At 42.9% G+C, this 18,131-nt stretch overlaps 1 protein-coding gene across 26 annotated transcripts in view; it reads right to left on the reverse strand.

Annotated features, from left to right (window-relative positions):
* The window catches only part of PLCB1 (phospholipase C beta 1), an 807,198-nt gene that overhangs the window by 97,804 nt on the left and 691,263 nt on the right, over positions 1–18,131 (reverse strand). For 23 of the 26 annotated variants that reach the window (XR_008313428.1, XM_053284740.1, XM_053284741.1 and 20 more), the window contains 5 exons: positions 17,154–17,373; positions 15,671–15,748; positions 10,589–10,769; positions 5,540–5,616; positions 5,373–5,462 (listed from right to left, as the gene is read on the reverse strand). Coding sequence is in view for 25 of the 26 variants with exons in the window: in XM_053284740.1 (XP_053140715.1) it covers positions 5,373–5,462; positions 5,540–5,616; positions 10,589–10,769; positions 15,671–15,748; positions 17,154–17,373 (646 nt within the window). In the remaining variant the exon portion in view is untranslated. Of the gene's footprint in view, positions 1–5,372; positions 5,463–5,539; positions 5,617–10,588; positions 10,770–11,926; positions 12,087–15,670; positions 15,749–17,153; positions 17,374–18,131 lie in introns of those variants that run through there. The other 3 variants (XM_053284739.1, XM_053284746.1, XM_053284760.1) reach the window with 2 other exon arrangements.

The raw sequence follows: 18,131 nt of genomic DNA on the forward strand, positions 1-18,131 counted from the left end.
CCCTGATGACTTGTAGGGACTTCGGGGTAAATGTGGCCGATATGTGAATGCACCCCCTCCATTCCGGAGGCGATGCGAATTAAAGGGCTTTAAAAGTCCCATGTGAAAAACTTCCGGGGATGGAGTTCTGACCAATCACAATCTGGGCTGGTACTCTAGGGGTTCCAACTGGAGAAAAAACCTTTCTGGAACAGACCCCAAACCTCTTGCATTCCAGTGGATACTGGGATTGCTTCAGAAGCAGCATAAGGCAGATGTGGCAATTTGTAGTCATTGCTCCCTCATACTATCAGAAGGCAATCAAGCATGAAGCAAGGATTACATAGTCTGCAGGGTGTCCTCATGCTGCACTAGGTCTTGCCTTTTCACACATTCAAAAGCCTTCTGTAAGGCATGGGGGTGATGATGTCGCCAGCCCCTTGTTGCACTGGGAGGTCTCAAATCATGTCTAGAGAGCACTAACACACACACACACACACACACACACACACACACACACAGCAGAATCCATGCCAAATTCCACAACCTACTCTAGAATTTTGGCAAAGAGGAATGCGTTCATTCCTTCCAAAAATTTTAGTAGCCCAAAGAAAGCAGTTGTGTTCATACTCTTCGTCTATACACATAATCCATCTGTATTAGAATATACCAGGTTCTTTTTCCATGGCTAGTAAACTGTATTTATTTCCTCAGTTTCTTCTCTTGACTTTTTCTGCAGAAAATGCTGGGGATTGCAGTGCTCAGTACAGGTACCTTGGGAGATGCAACTGACTCCGGTTCAGGCCGGATCTCAGACCGACACAATATCACTGGAGGGCCTCCTTACTAAAGTATAAATGTTATGCACATAGGTTTGGCAACTATTTGAATGGGGACTCTGCTGAACAGAAGCCTAGGACTAAATGCAGTAGCAAGCTGCGCATCAGCACAATTACAGACTACCTCCAAAATCAGGTAGACAACCACGTTTTTTAAAGCAGAGGTTTTATGTTTTCATTTACTTTTTATTTTAGTAACATCTAACTTGACTTTTCATGTTAGAAGAAACACAAGGTGTACAATGAAAAATTAAAAATAATAAAACACAATATCAAAGAGACAAAACAATAAGACCTAGCAGTAAAGTACAGTAAAACCAGCATAAGAGCAGTATAAAAACATCAGTAAAAGAATAGATTTACTGCCTGGGTCAATATCTCTTATTGTTATGTATGGCTTATTTATTCTGATATTAAACAACTGCTGTCCAGTTCCACTAAGCTCATAATTGACTGCCTTCTGGCACAGATGTACAGAGGCGCAAAAGCAGGTGCCTTCACTTTTATTCAGTGTTTCATATTCTGGAATATGGACTCTGGAAGGCAGGCAAAGAAATGTCAGGAATGGCTTGCTGAATTCATTTTCATCAAAATAAATGATGTTGCAGGGTTCCTCTTATAAGTCTTCAAAGCTGATTGAACTACTAGATGTCTACAGCACTCCCACAGCACATTTCCCCTCATCTTGAGTGGAAAGTCAATTTTTATTATACTAATTTCAGACACTTCATTTTTGTTTGCATTTTCATTTAGGACCAAATGCCTCACATCCTTTCTTGGTAGAAATCCCTTTGATCTTTGAAGATGTCTGTTCTGTTATTGCCAATAAACAAACAAACCGATGCTATTATGCAAACATGCATATATAGCACTACTTCAAGGCTTTTTTTTTTTTTTTTGCTTTTTTTAAAAATTCAGAGCTTAATATACTTTGGAGTGCAATACAGCTCCCATTTAAGTCGGCAGGACCTTGGACACCAAGTTCAATGAGAGATTAATTTTGCCCTTTGTGTTAGAGCCAGGGGCACACCTAGGTAATTTTGGTGCCCGGACCTGAAGGGGATTCGGAGTCCCTCCCCCCACCATGAGGCCCCCACTGCAGCAAGCCCCCCTTAATTTTTTTTTAAATGCAAACCTTTGTTGGGCTTCCTGCTGCTGCCTGCCCCACCGCTGCCCGTGCCCGCTGCTGCCCCTGTTGCTGCGCCGCTCCTTGCCCTTTTCATGGCCGCCATGTGTGCAGCCGGGTGGGGGGGGGTGAGTTGAGCAGGCCTAGGACTCCCTTGTGGTGGTGGGCAGTGGCAGGTGGTGGCAGACACAGCAACTGGTGGGCCCATCCGTCTGGGCCTTCACTGCCTACGCAGTGGGAATATCGAGCCGCCACAAGACCAGGATGTCACAGGCTTGCGACAGCTTGATATTCTCACTGCACAGCCGCTGCGCCTGCCACCGACACCACAGGGGAGGCCTAGGCCTGCTCGCCTCCCCCTCCCCCTGGCTGTGCACATGGTGGCTGTGAAAAGGGCAAGGGGCAGCATGGCGGCCAGAGCAGCAGCGGGTGTGGAGAGTGGCGGGCTCAGGCAGGAGTGGGGCAGCAGGAGCCCCCCCCCCCGCAAGACATTTGGAGCCCTCCGGGCTTATGAGGCCACAGACCAGGGCCCCAGGGTCCAGGGGTAAGAGTGCCTCTGGTTATTGCTTTCTAAAAAATAAAAATAAAGAGATAGCAATGAACATATTACATTGAGTCAGACCATTCATCCATCTAGCTCAATACTGTCTATTCTGGCAGCAGCTTCTGTACGGTTTCAGACAGAAGTTCTGTCCCATCTCTACCAGGAGATGCCAAGGACTGAACCTGGGACCCTCTGCATGCAAAGTAGGTGTGCTACTGATAATTTCTAGACCCTTTTATAACTTTAGCTACCATTGATAATTAGGATGCTGTTCTTTCAGCTGTAGAATCAGGACTGCTCTAAAATTATTGCAGAATGGGCTTTTGAGTAGTCACTTTTAAGCCTATGGAACTCTTTCCCCAAAGAGGTCCCATATGGACCCTGGAGTTGTTTCAAAATGAGCTTCCCAAAAGCCTCATTTTTGTCAGGTGAAGAATTAATATTGTGTATGGCTGTTAATTATTTTTGATCTATCTACTATTCAGTTGTTTTTAGATTGCTTTCTTGGTGTTCTACTGAATTTTATTCATTTGATTAGGTTTTGTTTTAGAGAAATAAAATATGAGGACAATTTAAGGCAGCCTATGGTTCGAATCCCCGCTGGTATGTTTCCCAGACTATGTTTCCCAGACTATGTTTATTTCCCTATATTTATTTCCCAGACTATGTTTCCCAGACTATGGGAAACACCTATATCGGGCAGCAGTGATATAGGAAGGTGCTGAAAGGCATAATTTCATACTGTGAGAGAGATGGCAATTGTAAACCCTTCCTGTATTCTACCAAAAAAACCCACATGGCTCTGTGGTCGCTAGGAGTTGATATCGACTCAACGGAACAACTTTACTTTTATGATGTATGATGGAATATTGTACCACCTGTGCATCTATCACAGTACTATGAATTTGGGGACACAATTCTAAACAGTTTGAAGCCTATGTAATTTAGAGCTCACCATTTTCCCTTATGTTTATTTATTTTATTTTTATTTATTTCATTTCATCTATATACTACAAACCACTTTAAAAAAAATAAAAGCACTTAAACTATTAACATAAAACTCATTTGCAAACCATTTATATCCAGTCATATATTATTAAAAGTCTTTTGCTGGTCATAGGAACATAGGAACAAAGGAAACTGCCATATACTGAGTCAGACCATTGGTCTATCTAGCTCAGTATTGTCTTCACAGACTGGCAGCAGCTTCTCCAAGGTTGCAGGCAGGAATCTCTCTCAGCCCTATCTTGGAGAAGCCAGGGAGGGAACTTGGAACCTTCTGCTCTTCCCAGAGCGGCTCCATTCCCTGAGGGAATATCTTGCAGTGCTCACATATCAAGTCTCCCATTCATATGCAACCATGGCAGACCCTACTTAGCAATGGGGACAAGTCATGCTTGCTACCACAAGACCAGTTCTTATATACTTATAACTTATAACTAACTTATTAAAAGTCAGGCTGAAAAGATGGGTCTTTATGGGTCTCTTGAAGGCCTCCAAAGATGATAAAACTCTTATAACCATGGGGAGTGTGCTCTACAAACTAGGGGCAACAATTAAGAAGGCCTGATCCCAAGTTATGTTCCACGATGAACTTTAAGAATAGCCCAGGGTGCTCTCTTGACTGTACTGACTGTGCAGAAAGTTCAAGTAATGTCGAGATGCTGAAGCTTGGGTTGCTTAATGTATGTGCTGTCTGTTCCTTTGTTTTTCTTTCTTATTTTATTATGTTCGTAATGTTTATGTTTATTCTCTTGTTTCTGAACTGGCTTGGGTTGCTCCTGCAAAATTATAATGTTTTAAAATAGAAATAAGTAAAAGAAGCAAGAAAGATGCTCTTGAGGGTTGCTGCAGCTGTGGAACTTCTTTGGTGAGAGCTTGGATAACATTCAAACATATTTCTTGAAAACATTCAAAGGGGTAGTTCAAACATCACATGAAATCACAGTTAAATCTTGGCTTTGTGCATCATTGCCAGGCCTTGAGATTATGTGCTCCCCTCTCCCCTGCTTGTGTGAGCCTCAGCAGAATTCTACTTCTGATTGTGGTTAAAAACAAAACAAGATAAATTATTACTTTCAAACCAGTCAATCTAGGTTTATTCTGACCAAATTCCTCGAAATAACCTGAGATCTGAAACACACTTCAAACTTTGGGTTCAGATCTTGGCTTATTTCAAGGAATTTAGTTTGAATAAACCAAGATTAGCCTATTTAGATGTCACCATCAATCTTGATTTGTTTTTAATTGCAATCTGAAGTAGAATTCTTCTGAAACTTATGTAGGCAGGAAAGGGAACATGTGCTCCCGAGGCTCAGGGACGTCAAATGGAACCAAGATTTAACCATGGTTCCATGTGATACCTGAACCAGCTCAAAGATACTGGTTGTGATCCAGCTAAAGTTAGTCATGACTAAGTGCCAAGTAAAGCAATAGAACGTAAGTGAATCACAACTTATTCAAGTCCATTAGCTTAACAGGACTTACAGTGCAAACCCGAGCATGTTTATTTAGAAATCCCAGTTACCCAGCTTACTTCCTAGTAAATGTGCTTATGTTTTCAGCCATTCACAAGAAACTTTAGCCGAGTGGGGCTTTTATTTTGGATGAAATTTTATGAGCAGAGCTAAGTAGGAAACAATCAACTGGCAGTAAGTACTATGCTTTTATAAAAACTATGTTTCTAATATTTTGTTACTAGTCTTGATCCAAAGAATGGAGAATTTCCTACACCAAAATGAATACATCAATAAATAGAATTACTCACAGATGTGTGTCTGTGCCCACAGAATACTCAAATTGACCCTCAATTTAAGCTTCTTATAAAATATATTCCCTTCTCAAAGGAAATCCTAAAAGCGTAAATTGTAAAGACAGGACTTACTCATCCATTTGATTTCTATCCTTTGATTTAGCTTCTGTAATTTTCTCCTGCCTCTTTTTGTCCATTTTTTTCTTCAATTCTTTCTTTTCTCTGCAACAGAAGACAATAATTTAAAAAACTAAACTAAGTCTAAAAAAACACAATGGTTTGCTTAAAATATACCTTACCTTTCACATGTCTCTTTCAGTTTCTTTAGTTGATTGCTCTGGCATTCTTCTGCTACATCTATCAGCTTCTGAATAAGCTGGGGTCGGGGGAGAGAACAGCCATGTGATTTATTTCTTTTATTTATTTATCATATTTTTATACTGCCTGGTATATGCATCTCTAGGTGGTGTACAAATTTTAATATTAAAATCACAGATTAAAATACATCAAACAATAAAAATATAAAACAAATCATTAAAATTCTAATTAAAAGCTTGAGAGAACAGGAGAGTCTTGAGGGTCTTTCTGAAAACAAACCGAGAAGGAAATGCTCTTATTTCAGCAGGGAGCATATTCCAAAGTATATTCCATGTTATAAAATTGTGTGAGCCACATTTCATTGCTGAATCTTCTGAGCATATTAATCTGCTCTAGCCACAAATCCTGAGGATGGATAGTAACGTTTCAAAATAACAAAACACTTTCCGGATAGGGCTGGTCCACGTCTCCTGGGTGAATGAGGTGGTGTGACAAGCAGCTGCCTCCCCAGCAGTTCAGAGTGTGCTACTCTTTTCTCCAATGTTTACCCTCCATCTCCCTAGCAGGTCTGCTCTCTTCCATCCCCATGGTGGCTCCTTCCTTCCTTACCCCTGGTCCTCCTTATCCCCTTATCTTACACTGGTGCCATCACTAATCTTGTTCCTTCCTCCTCCTGCTCCCAACAATTTCATTCTCAAAAAACAGAGGGGAAGGAAGGTGGGGGGAGGAGGTGTGTAGCAGAGTAGAGCACTGGGCTAGAAGCTGTGGGCCAGCAAAGACAGCTGGAAGTGGCAGTCTGGCAGAGGTGGGTCATGCAGGGGGCTCCTGGTCTTCAAACCTTGGGTCCTCAGATGATGTTGGACAACAACTCCCATCATTCCCAGCCACAAGGGCCTTCAGCCATTGTGGCTGGGGATGATGGGAGTTGATGCCCAATGACATTTGGAGACCCAAGGTTGGGAACCCCTGGCCTACTCTATATAGGCCAGGGGGTCTGTAATCTGTGACCCCCGAGCGACATGCGTTTGCTAATAATACACAAATGTGTATTGGGTACACAAATGTGGCTGTTTGCTAATATGAATATGTATGTGTGTGTATAGTTATTAAACTGTTTTGGTAATAAGTAGCAAACAGAAAAGGAGAAGCTTACTATAAGCTGCGTTTGATTACCCCCATAAATGTTTTTTCTCTCTCTCTTACATCAGTTAAAATTAGTATTGATTAATCATGTTTTGGGGCATATAGCTTGTATGTGTGTGTGTATATATATGATGCAGTTTTCAAATATTTTGGTAAAAACAAGAGAGATCTCTTCTTCTTTGAAAAGTTGCTTTCTTCAAGGTCTCAGACAGGGATCTTGGTAGATCACCTGCAATCTTTGTAATTGGTAATCCTTCTGCATGCAGAACAGGTGTCCTACCCAAGGAGAGCCACGAATGGCAATTTGTGATCAGATGACTCAAATCACACTAGTCCGGAAGTCGCCTCTTCCCACATCCTGTGCACCTTATGCTGTGCTGACACCTGTTGCCAGCAGCCTAGTGAGCTCCTTTCATGGTCTATTGATTATCACCAACCCAGTCTTTATGAACATAGGCTCCAACTGTCCTTATTTACCAGGGATAGCCCCTATTTTCAGGACTCTGTCTTTGGTCAATTACTGCCCCTACTTTTGCCTCTTGGGGATGCTTTGTCCACTTTCATCCATGTGAGATGCTAGAGTTTCCATTCTTTAGGACTGAGCTTCCTCCCCAGAGTCTCTAGAAATTAAATCTCCAAGTGGGTGGGTGGATGCATCATATCACCTGCATGTACACTGGTGAACACTAAAGCATGGCACTATGCAGTGCACATCATACAGCAGGCAAAATCCGGTCTTCAGCAATGTGTAATAGTGTGTGGGAGACCTGGGGAGTAATGTTTGGTATGAGAATTTGCTGTTACAAGTGTTATCCCTAATTTCATCTGCAAAATGTTGGAGGATATGGCCTCATCTGCTTTGGTAATCTACAATAATGTGCCCTGCATAGACTTTGTGACCTGCTTTCCATTTGTGCCATGCTTGCAGTCAGAATTATATGTCACACCATTGAGGCTGCGTGGCCACACCTACATATCCACAGGCATGTCCCTATTTTCATGGGTGAAATACTGAAAGATATAGAATAACTGTTCTATGGGGTGTGCTTGGTTCTTAGAGACCCCCACCCCAGTTTCACACTATTAACTAAGAGTGAGCAGTCCGTTGATTTTTTTTTTTTTTTTTTACTCTAGTTTGCTTTGTCTGGATGCATTTCAATGCATTGTAAATAAATAGTAACATTTTTGTCATAAAGGTTAACAGAACTTTTTTTCTATATGATATAACAGAATCATAATGAAAGAGCAACAAATTATTATATGTTCTTCTCTAAAAACAACCATCTGTTGATCAGATGTAAGACAAATCAAATCATTATCTACATCACATAAGCTCTGGGAATAGACATATGCACTCTTATACTACGTGCCAAACTTGTACAGAATGGATACAAAAGTGTTCCGACAGTGCACAAGGCGTAAACAAATGTCAGCAGTAAATTCTAAGAAAATAATACATTTGCGGTTGCACAGATTTTGTTGAATTGATTTTCAATTCTCATACAACCAACACTCAAGTGTCTAGTTATAGACAACTCTTTTATTCTTCTGATTCCCAAGTTAAAGGCATTTCTTTCCTTAAGGGAACAACAACAACAAAAGGGTTCAAGCTTTAAAATATGGAAGTTTCATTACTCAAATACAGCTCAGAGTTTTGTTTCATAAGGCTTAACCGGCAGCAAATATGAGACTGATCTGTTTTCCTGTAGTACACAAATGGAACACTTGGGTGAACTTTGATCTTTTGTACAACGAAGCAACCAAGTGTGTTAAAGCGTGGAAAGTATATCTGACAATGTCCACATGCTGGGAGCAGTTTTAAATAATATAATCATATTAGCATTCTTCTCTTTCCTTTTACATTCCAACACATCTATTACCATCTGATTTGATTCCATATTTCTAGCTCAGAGGGTTGTTCTACACAGGGTGTCTGATTCAACCAACAGTAGTGTTACAGCTGTAAAAATAAAAGCTGCTTTGGGGCTATAAATGCATACTATCACTTTGCTGTTTGTAGCTTGTGCTCTGGCATCCATTTGGAGCTTACAGCTTCAAAGAAGTTCATTTGGCACAAACAAGAAATAATTGGAAGCCACCTTAAAAGATATGGAAGGTCTTGTTTCCACTTTTGTAGGCTACGCTAATCTAACTGCTTATTCTGGAATGATATCTGATCTTTTAACAGGGCATTATTACAGGCAAAACATGTTGGGTTTCAGGATCAAAGCCACAGAGTTCAGGATCAAAGCCACAAGCACGCCAGGGCAAGTGGCCTTGGCCTTCTGGCAAGGACTCCCCACAGCAGCCTTCAAAAGGCTCAGTGTGTTGCAGTTTGGAAAAAGGAAGAAGCAGCAGGGATTTCTCCCCTTCCCCCGACAGAAAAGGCCGAAGGACAGGTGGAGTTCTCTAACTTGCATGGAGGCTTAAGGAAGCGGACACTCCTGCTTTTCTCCTGTTTCTTGAAACCTCCATGTGAATGACAAAGGACTCTGCTCACCTTCAAGCCCTCTGTCAGGTCTCCCGACAGGTGGAGACTCTCCCCGCCCGCCCCATTTGTGCTAAGGTTTAAATAAGGTAAGAAACACCACAGGAGATATTCCTGCTGCTTCCAGTTTTATAGACAAGATGCTGCCTCTCTTCCAAGACCTCTGCATGTGCTCAAGGATCCAGGAAGGAAGTGGCATTTCTTCTCATTTCTGCAGCAGTTTGGAGGAGGTTACAAACAGCAAACATCTCTCCCGGGGCAGAGCCACCATTGGGCAAACAGGTTCAAAGAACCTGGGCCGCCACCGATCAGGTGCTGCAAGTGCGGCCCCATAAACTCCCCCCGTGTCTGTTGTCAGATGTGGGAGGGGTGTTATTTCGGTCCCAAACGGGGCTTCATGGCCTCGCTTGGAACTGAAATCACCCCCCGCTGCCTGGGCAGTGTGGCTAGAGTGAGTCTCCCTGCACTCCTGGTCTCGCTGCCAACGCAGTGGGGCCAATCAATCTCCCTCCCAAATGGGGCTTCATGGCCCCTTTTAGGAGGGAGATCAACCCACGCTACATTGGCAGTGTGGCTGGAAAGGCTCTCCCTGCCTTAAAGACTCTTCCTTTAAGGGGGAGAGTCACTCCGGCCTGCGGGAGTCACTCCGGCCTGCGCTGCCCAACACAGCACGGGCCAATCTCCCTTCCAAACTACACCCCTGCACCTGAAGTTAGGTGTGGGGGCATGGCTAGCTGGTCCCCTGCGTCTGATCTCAGATGTGGGGGCGGGGTCAGGGGGCTGCGGTGGTGGCCGCACATGGGCCGCCACCAGCCTCTTTACGCTCCTGATCTCTCCTGCTCTTCTCTAAATTTGGGCACCAAAGGAGAGAATTCCCTGCCTCTCTCAAAAATCTTCTGCACATGCTAGAGGATGGGCAGTGGTGGTAAAGAGAAATAGAGGCATGGTTAGTAAGACAAGCTGGCCTTTGTGGATCCCTGCCTAAAGAGCAGTACTAATGTCAGTACAACCAACTGTGGCCTAAAGTTTCTATTTAATGTGGAGCAAATTTTTAAAGCTTTGCAAGGTTTTCTGCTCAAGATTCATAGTCATCATTACAATTAGGAAAGAGACTGAAAATAAGACAGCCAGCTTCATAAAGCCTTTATATATACACATGTGGTGCGGTGTGTACAAGTCTAGCTGCCCCATCTCAACTGTTCCACAAACCCCACGGTTTTCACCATACCATAGTAAATCCTATATTTTTGCCATTTGGAACCAGGAAAGATCACTAGAACCACATGGGGCTTTACACATAAAGAATGAACTTCAAGTGGTCAAAACACACAGCTACATCTCCATGCAACATTGACAAGCGCACTCAAAGAAATCAGGGAATCAGAATTCTTATACATACCAGTTTAATATGTGCTTGTTTCTGGTACTTTTCACTGTAATACTGTTCTTGTCTGAGATTGAGCAGTTGCTGCTGTTGCTTGTCCTTAAGTTCTATTAATTTCTGTGACATTTCTGAATCGAGGGTAGCCAACTCTTGTTCTACAGTTGATGAGCTGTGATCGGGACTGCCAGTTTCAGATCTGTAAAGCAAGAGCAAAGGCAATTCATTCGAGCTATAATGGTGCAATACTGATCACACACACATCATCAGAATAGCCCTGCAGGATCAGGCCAAAGGACTATCTAGTCCAGCATCCTGTTTTCACACAGTGCCTCTTCAGATGCTTCTGGGAAGCCCACAGGCAAGGGCTGAGAGGGCATGCCCACTTTCTTGCTGTTGCTCCCCTGCAACTGGTATTGAGAGGCATTGTGCCTCTGAGGCTGGAGAGCCAGCAGACTAGTAGACATACACACACCTCCCAACAGTCCCAAGACAGTTATACAGCAAAACTCAAGACTGTTTTTTGCTCTTTTTTGTCCATCAATCCACAGTGCAACCGATTAGGGAAATTGCCCGCAGTGTATATACATTTTCAATGCATTGAAAAATCAACGCGTATCTGTTTTCTGTGCTACAGGACCGCCCTCAGTATAGTCCCCTCCAATGTAAATGGTGGTCTGCATGCAGTATCAACATGTATCCACACTCTAATTTTTCTAATAAATCACTTCAGTTTTCAAAAAGTACCTTCACACAAAGCAGAACTATGTCAGAGCACCTAAACAACATTGACCTATTTCCACTTGAATGCTTTGGCAAGAACTTAAAAACAAAAACAAAAAACCAATCCTTGTCAAGAGAATGGCTTACTTTCCCCCTTTTGATTTGGAAAAGCAACCATGTGAAATTCTAGGAATGGAAATTGCACTTCAAAGGCAGGCACAAACACACCCATACAGTGAGAGAGTGCAGCTCACACATCATGGAATCAGTATACAGCAGGGATTCTCAACGTTGGGTCTCCAGATGTTATTGGACTTCAACTCCCATAATCCCCTGCCCCAGTGTCCTTTGGTTGGGGATTATGGGAGTTGAAGTCCAATAACATCTGGGGACCCAACATTGAGAATCTCTGGTGTACAGTAAGGGTCTGATAACACTGAAAGACAGTTGTGAACAGTTATTGGGGGGTGGGGGTGGATAAGGTACCTGAAAATATATGGGTAGAAACAAGACGAGTTTGATAGGAGTGGTACGAACATATATTTCACATTAGATCTTACTATTCCTCCCCACCAAAACAAACAAACAAACAAACAAACAAACAAACAAACAAACAAACCTTTGTACTCTCTGCATCCTGTTTTGAAAATTGTGGTTGGCATTTTTTCAAGCTCCATAAAAACCTCTTCATCAGCACACTCAACCCTTCTAGAATGTATGCACCCAAAATGCATGCATCCTAATGTCAAACTATTAGTAGACTCAAGAGCAAAGTTCATGAAAACCAAAAGGTCTGTCAAAGGAAAGCCAGCTGAGTGAAATAACATGCAAAAGCAAAGCAAAAACCATTTTCGCAAAATGGAATCTGAACAACAAACTCCCTAGGGAACAGAGTGATATTTTTGGTCTTGGGAAAGAACTGTAACTATAAAGGGTGAGGTGAGAAGAGGGAGCAATCAATGGGGGCATGTGAAACAAACAGAGCTGCAGCAAGCTAAACAGTAACAGATTATTATTATTATTTTAAAGAAAACATTTTAAAAAGCAGGCCAAAACAAATGAAATGCATCAGTCTGCACCTAGGCAGATAATCAGAGGTGTTTACAGCTCTACCCAGGTGTTAAGTTAGTTGTCTAGGAAACCACAGAAATAGAGCCTAAAAGGGAGTGTTTACTTAAGGCTAGAGCTATCGCTTGGGAAAGATCATCATCAAGCCTGAAGAGAGGGTGACACTTGTGCAAACACAAGAATGCCAGGCAGACATTTAAGGCCAGAAGGAAACTCAATTGTCATGCATACCATGTACTACTTTCTTGTGAGGGACAATTTGTGACTGAAGACTGTGACAAATATTGTACCTACCCAGAGGTGCACCTAGGTAATTTTGGAGTCCCCGCCCCCCGCTGCAATTTAAGCATCACCCCCCCCACACACACACATGCAGTATTTTTAACACGTGGGTTCTTGAGGGCACAAACAGCAACTGAACTCACAAGAATGTAAGAATATACAACAGGTATATTTATGAAAATATGCACTAGCAGAAACATTTCAACACGCAACTTAACATATTCCCATCCCCCATATTTCTTTCCCCACCTGCTGCTCTGTCTCTAAAGCATCCGACACAGGTCACAGTCCCACTTGGCTGCCTGGTGCAGTGCGGGCCAGTGGAGACCACACCACCCAGAACAGAGTTAAGAGGATTTGCCCCCCCCCCAGGAGCTGTGGAGGCTCTGGACCAGCCCCAATGTCCGGGGTAAGAACACCAGTGTACCTCTCTATTATAAGTGGGGGAACTCACAGGTTCTTTGAAGCCACTGACACCAGGGAGCTTTGGATCTATTCCATTGGGTATGATTCCCAAAATGAAGTCCAAATCATGTCTCCTGCTTTAATCTGTGAATGGGACGTACAGAGGTGGACTACCCTGTCCCTATCCTGGCCAATGTGTGTTCTGCACTTAGCATATATGCAATAGGGATGTGCGAATCGATTCGGATACAAATTGATCTGTACCCAAATCTAGCTGATTCGGGTGATTTGGAGACAAAACAAATCACCCCTGTGGTCCATTGGCTAGATTCGGGTACAAATCGAATCGCGGCTGATGCAATTCGAATCAATTCAGGTTTCGGATCTGTCCTATTAATTTCCCCAGATTCCCAGCTTTCTTTCTTTCTTTTTCTTTTTAAAAAAGCTAAACTCTAGCCCTTATAGAAGTGGAGTTATGGAGCAAAATGTGTGGTCACTATTTTTTAAGCGTTCAGATTCTTTGGTGTATAATAACTTTCACTCAATGAATCCTTAGGAGGATTCATTACACACCTTCATTTCTTCTATTCATTTTGACTGTCTTTTAGACAGTGCCAGTTGTCAACTGTCATGTGCCAACTACACCCCACTCCCACCCGCAAGGCGGTGAGGTACTACTCAGTTTAAGTTAAGTGCCTAATGGGTAGAGGCTACCACCCAAATTGCAGAGGGATTGGGCAAAGGGCTGGTTTTTGGTGAATTGTTGAAGTCTTCCATAGGAAATCATGTAGGTTTCAGCAGCCCCATAACTGCACTTGGGGGGTGCTGGGGTGGCCCAGAGTGAGTGGTGGTGTAGTGAACAGAGGGTGCCAGCCACCCCCATGGGTTTCTAGCCCATGGGGTTCAGGGTTCTGTTGTTTCTGAGGTGTTCTGAGTGTAGATTCTCTGGTAGCAAATGAGATTTTCAATACAAACCATGAATCCACTCTCATTTGCTACCATAGGAATCTACACAGACCACCTCAGAAACAACAGAACCCTGTACCCCATTGGTTAGCAACCCCATGGGAGTGGCTGGCACCCTATGTGCACTACACCACCACTCACTCTGGGCCACCCCAGCGCCCTCCAAGTGCACTTATGGGGCTGCTGAAACCTCCATTATACCTTATAGGGGAAAACCTTAAAGATGAGTAAACTTCAACTATTCACCAAAACTATTCAGCCCTTTGCCCAATCTCTCTGCAATTTGGGTGGTAGCCTCCACCCATTAGGCACTACCACCTCACCACACTCTTCCACCCCAGATCCCACTTTATGCCCCAAATCTTCCTCAAAGACACTAAACCTTCAACTATTCACCAAAAACTAGCCCTTTGCCCAGTCCCTCTGCAATTAGAGAACCAGCGTGGTGTAGTGGTTAGAGTGCTGGACTAGGACTAGGGAGACCCGAGTTCAAATCCCCATTCAGCCATGAAACTAGCTGGGTGACTCTGGGCCAGTCACTTCTCTCTCAGCCTAACTTACTTCATAGGGTTGTTGTGAAAGAGAAACTCAAGTATGTAGTACACCGCTCTGGGCTCCTTGGAGGAAGAGCGGGATATAAATGTAATAATAATAATAATTATTATTATTAATCATAATCATAATCATAATTTGGGTGGTAGCCTCCACCCATTAGGCACTACCACCTCACCACACTTTTCCACCCCAGATCCCACTTTATGCCCCAAATCTGCCTCAAAGACACTAAACCTTCAACAATTCACCAAAAATCAGCCCTTTGTCCAATTCCTCTGCAATTTGGGTGGTAGCCTCCACCCATTAGGCACTTAAACTGAGTAGTACCTCACTGCCTTGTGGGTGGGAGTGGGGTGTAGTTGGCACATGGCAGTTGACAATTGGAACTGTCTAAAAGACAGTCAAAATGAATAGAAGAAATGAAGGTGTGTAATGAATCCTCCTAAGGATTCACTGAGTGAAAGTTATTATACACCAAAGAATCTGAACGCTTAAAAAATAGTGACCACACATTTTGCTCCATAACTCCACTTCTATAAGGGATAGAGCTTAGCCTTTAAAAAAAATGAAAGCTGGGAATCTGTGGAAATTAATAGGACAGATCCAAAACCCGAATCGATTCGATTTGGATCAGCCACGATTCGGATCCGAATCGAATTTGGGGTGATTCGGATGGGTCAGATTCAGATCCAAATCTAATCAGGGCTGTTTCGATTCGGTTACAAATCGGAACACAGAAAATCCGAATTGCACAGCCCTAATATGCAGTCCATAAATGAGAAAAGGCTTACAAAACAGGGGTGTAGTTATAATTGAGTGAAAGGGTTCAAAGAACCCGGGCCCCAAGCTCCTGAGGGCCCCTCAGCCCCATCTCTCCCTATTTTCTTCATTATCTTCCTCACTCCAAGGGGCCACTAGGGAGAGAGGTGAATACAGCACCCCCCCCCCCCGCTGGTACAAAAGTAATCTGCAAATGTCTGTTAGAGCAGTAAGGCTGAAATGTTGAATTCTAGTCAGAACACAATCCAGAATGCAATGCAGCTTGCACCGTACCACCTCAACTGTGCATGAATGGATGAAAATGATTCTGTTTTCTTTCACCTGTTTCTCCCGAGAGAGATGTCGAGATCCCTCTTCCCTGTTTTTTCTCTCTCTCTTTCCCGAACTGGAGAGGCAAGTCTACTTGAAAGAAGGGAATACCTGTAAACAAGTGAGCAACTGGAAGTTCCCAAAGCCAATGCTATTGGGGTTCAGAAACCTCAGTAAAGATGGGAAATAAATGGACTACCTGGAACTCAGGCTTGCCCAGGTTCTGTGGGCTATACAGGATTTTATGTGATTGAGAGTTTTCTGATAAGAGTGGAGGGCAACTTAAGAAAGCATTCATGTTTCTTGACTCATAGCACTCTTTTTGTTAAGGGAGGGAAAAACCCTCCACTCTTCTTGCTATATGAATCATCAGTAGCCAGTGGTGGTGAACATTATTAAGACAGACAATTACAGCTGCTTGAGCTCTTTCTAGGATGAGAAGTTTATGACATAACAAGCACTTGAGTATTTGCTCAAAGACTTTTGAAGAGAATACAGAATTATTCTGGATGGATTAAAGGGATGTGCTGGGGGGAGGGTAGGGGGCTCCCCCTCATCCCTGCTGGCCTCCTCCAGAGTAGCCCGGGCTCGTAGTGGCCCATTTTGGCCCTTTTCCAGCCTGGTTCAGGCCTCCGCGCGTACACAGAGGCTTGGACCAGGCCGGAGAAGGCCCAAACCTTCCATATGAGAAAGCACATGTACTGAGACTCAGTGGCATCTAATAGGATGGAAATCTAGAACTATCAGTTAGTAACTAATTCAATTATGTGCCATTATGCCATTAATAAAAATCAACCCAGACATACATCAGAGTTTTCAGAACTGAAATGTAAAGCCCACAAGCAATTTTATACTGTGCTCAGTTTAAGGATGATGCTTCTGCTGCATTTAAAATAGTCCTTACATAGTTTTCTGTCCTCCTTCCAACTCAAAATTTTTGCCATGACAGGATGATTAAATTTCCCTCTTTCAATCTGTTTTTGAGAGGTATGCATATGATGGATATTTATATACCACTTTACAACAAAAGTTCCCGAAGTGGTTTACACAGATGTAAATAAAGATGGCTCCCTGTTCCCAAAGGACTCACAATAAAAAAAAAAGAAACATAAGATAGACACCAGCAACAGCAACTGGAGGGATGCTGGGCTGGGCTGGATAGGGCCAGTTGTTCTACCCCTGCTAAATAAAGAGAATCACTGCTTTTAAAAGGTGCTGCTTTTGTTCACTTAGCAGTAGGAGAAGTCCATCCAACAGAGTATCAGCCTTCATTATTTTGGACCTGATTTTGTCCTTATGACAGAATTCTCTAAATGGCATTGGGCAAGTAACTTTCTCCTGACATGAGCTACGCTTCCATCAAAGGGATCTGGAAGGATAATTGACAACACCCACCAAGAATGACACCTGCCTTTGGTTCTGCCCACTGAAATTATCACACCATTCTAACAGGAAAGCTGTTTTTAGGAGAAGCAGCAAGTGCTGAAGAACATACTTTTTCTTACTGTCTCTCTTAGCTGTTTTCTCCAAGACTGCCCTACGCCGCAGGTAGTCATTTTGGATCTCGTTATACTTGGTAGTATGCTCTTTTATAAGATCTGTGGTTTTTTTGTGGTGTTTCTTCACAAGATCCTTCATTTCTTTGTAGTGTTTCTTCTGAAGTTTCACAAAGCCTTTCTGTTGCTTTAGCTCCTCAATCGTTTGTGCTTCAACTTCTGCAGTAATGAGAGGAAATACTTCATTGTTTTGTCTCTTTCCCACATGATATATTTGTAGGACTTGTGAGGATTTATTTACAAGTCTTCAAACCTTCACTGGAGCAGGGAATTGAGGGGATCAAGAGCAGCTCTTATGTGCCTTGACTGTTTCCATAAGATACATGTTCATAGTTTAAAACAAATGTAGACTGGTGAGCCCAGATTCATAATGGTTAAAAATCTCCATATGATGAAGTCATATCATATTACGTCTTCCACAAACATGTGGAAGAAGTAAAATATGACCCAGGGTGTCCATGCTAATGTGTGATCCCAGGGAGGCCCAGCTCAAACAATCCCCCCTCCCACACCAAGCAAGTGGGATTTCTGGAGAATTAGGTGTTAGTATTGACACCCCAGCTCAAACTTTTTATGGCTTTTTGTGGCTGCTGGTAAAGAGTTTTAACACACATGAACTGTGGCTGAGGCCCAAGACCAGTCCTTAAACACTGCTTCCCATTTACAGCTTGATCCTACTAGATACTTAAAGAAGTATTCCCACATGAAAACAAAGCATAAATTCACTGGGATGCACAAAAGTATATGTTTTGTGGGGGAGTGAAAATACTGTACTGTTTAATGCAAGATATAGCACCAAAAGCATCTCTCTGGAGTCAAATAGTAAGTCATTTTTATTGGTTTGGCCATAAGTTTCAACACCACTAAAGTATCGGTTAAAAAAGAAAGCAGTACCAAAAGCCATAGTTGCATAGATA

Source organism: Hemicordylus capensis, chromosome 1, assembly GCF_027244095.1.
Source record: "Hemicordylus capensis ecotype Gifberg chromosome 1, rHemCap1.1.pri, whole genome shotgun sequence".
Classification (NCBI taxonomy): domain Eukaryota; kingdom Metazoa; phylum Chordata; class Lepidosauria; order Squamata; family Cordylidae; genus Hemicordylus; species Hemicordylus capensis.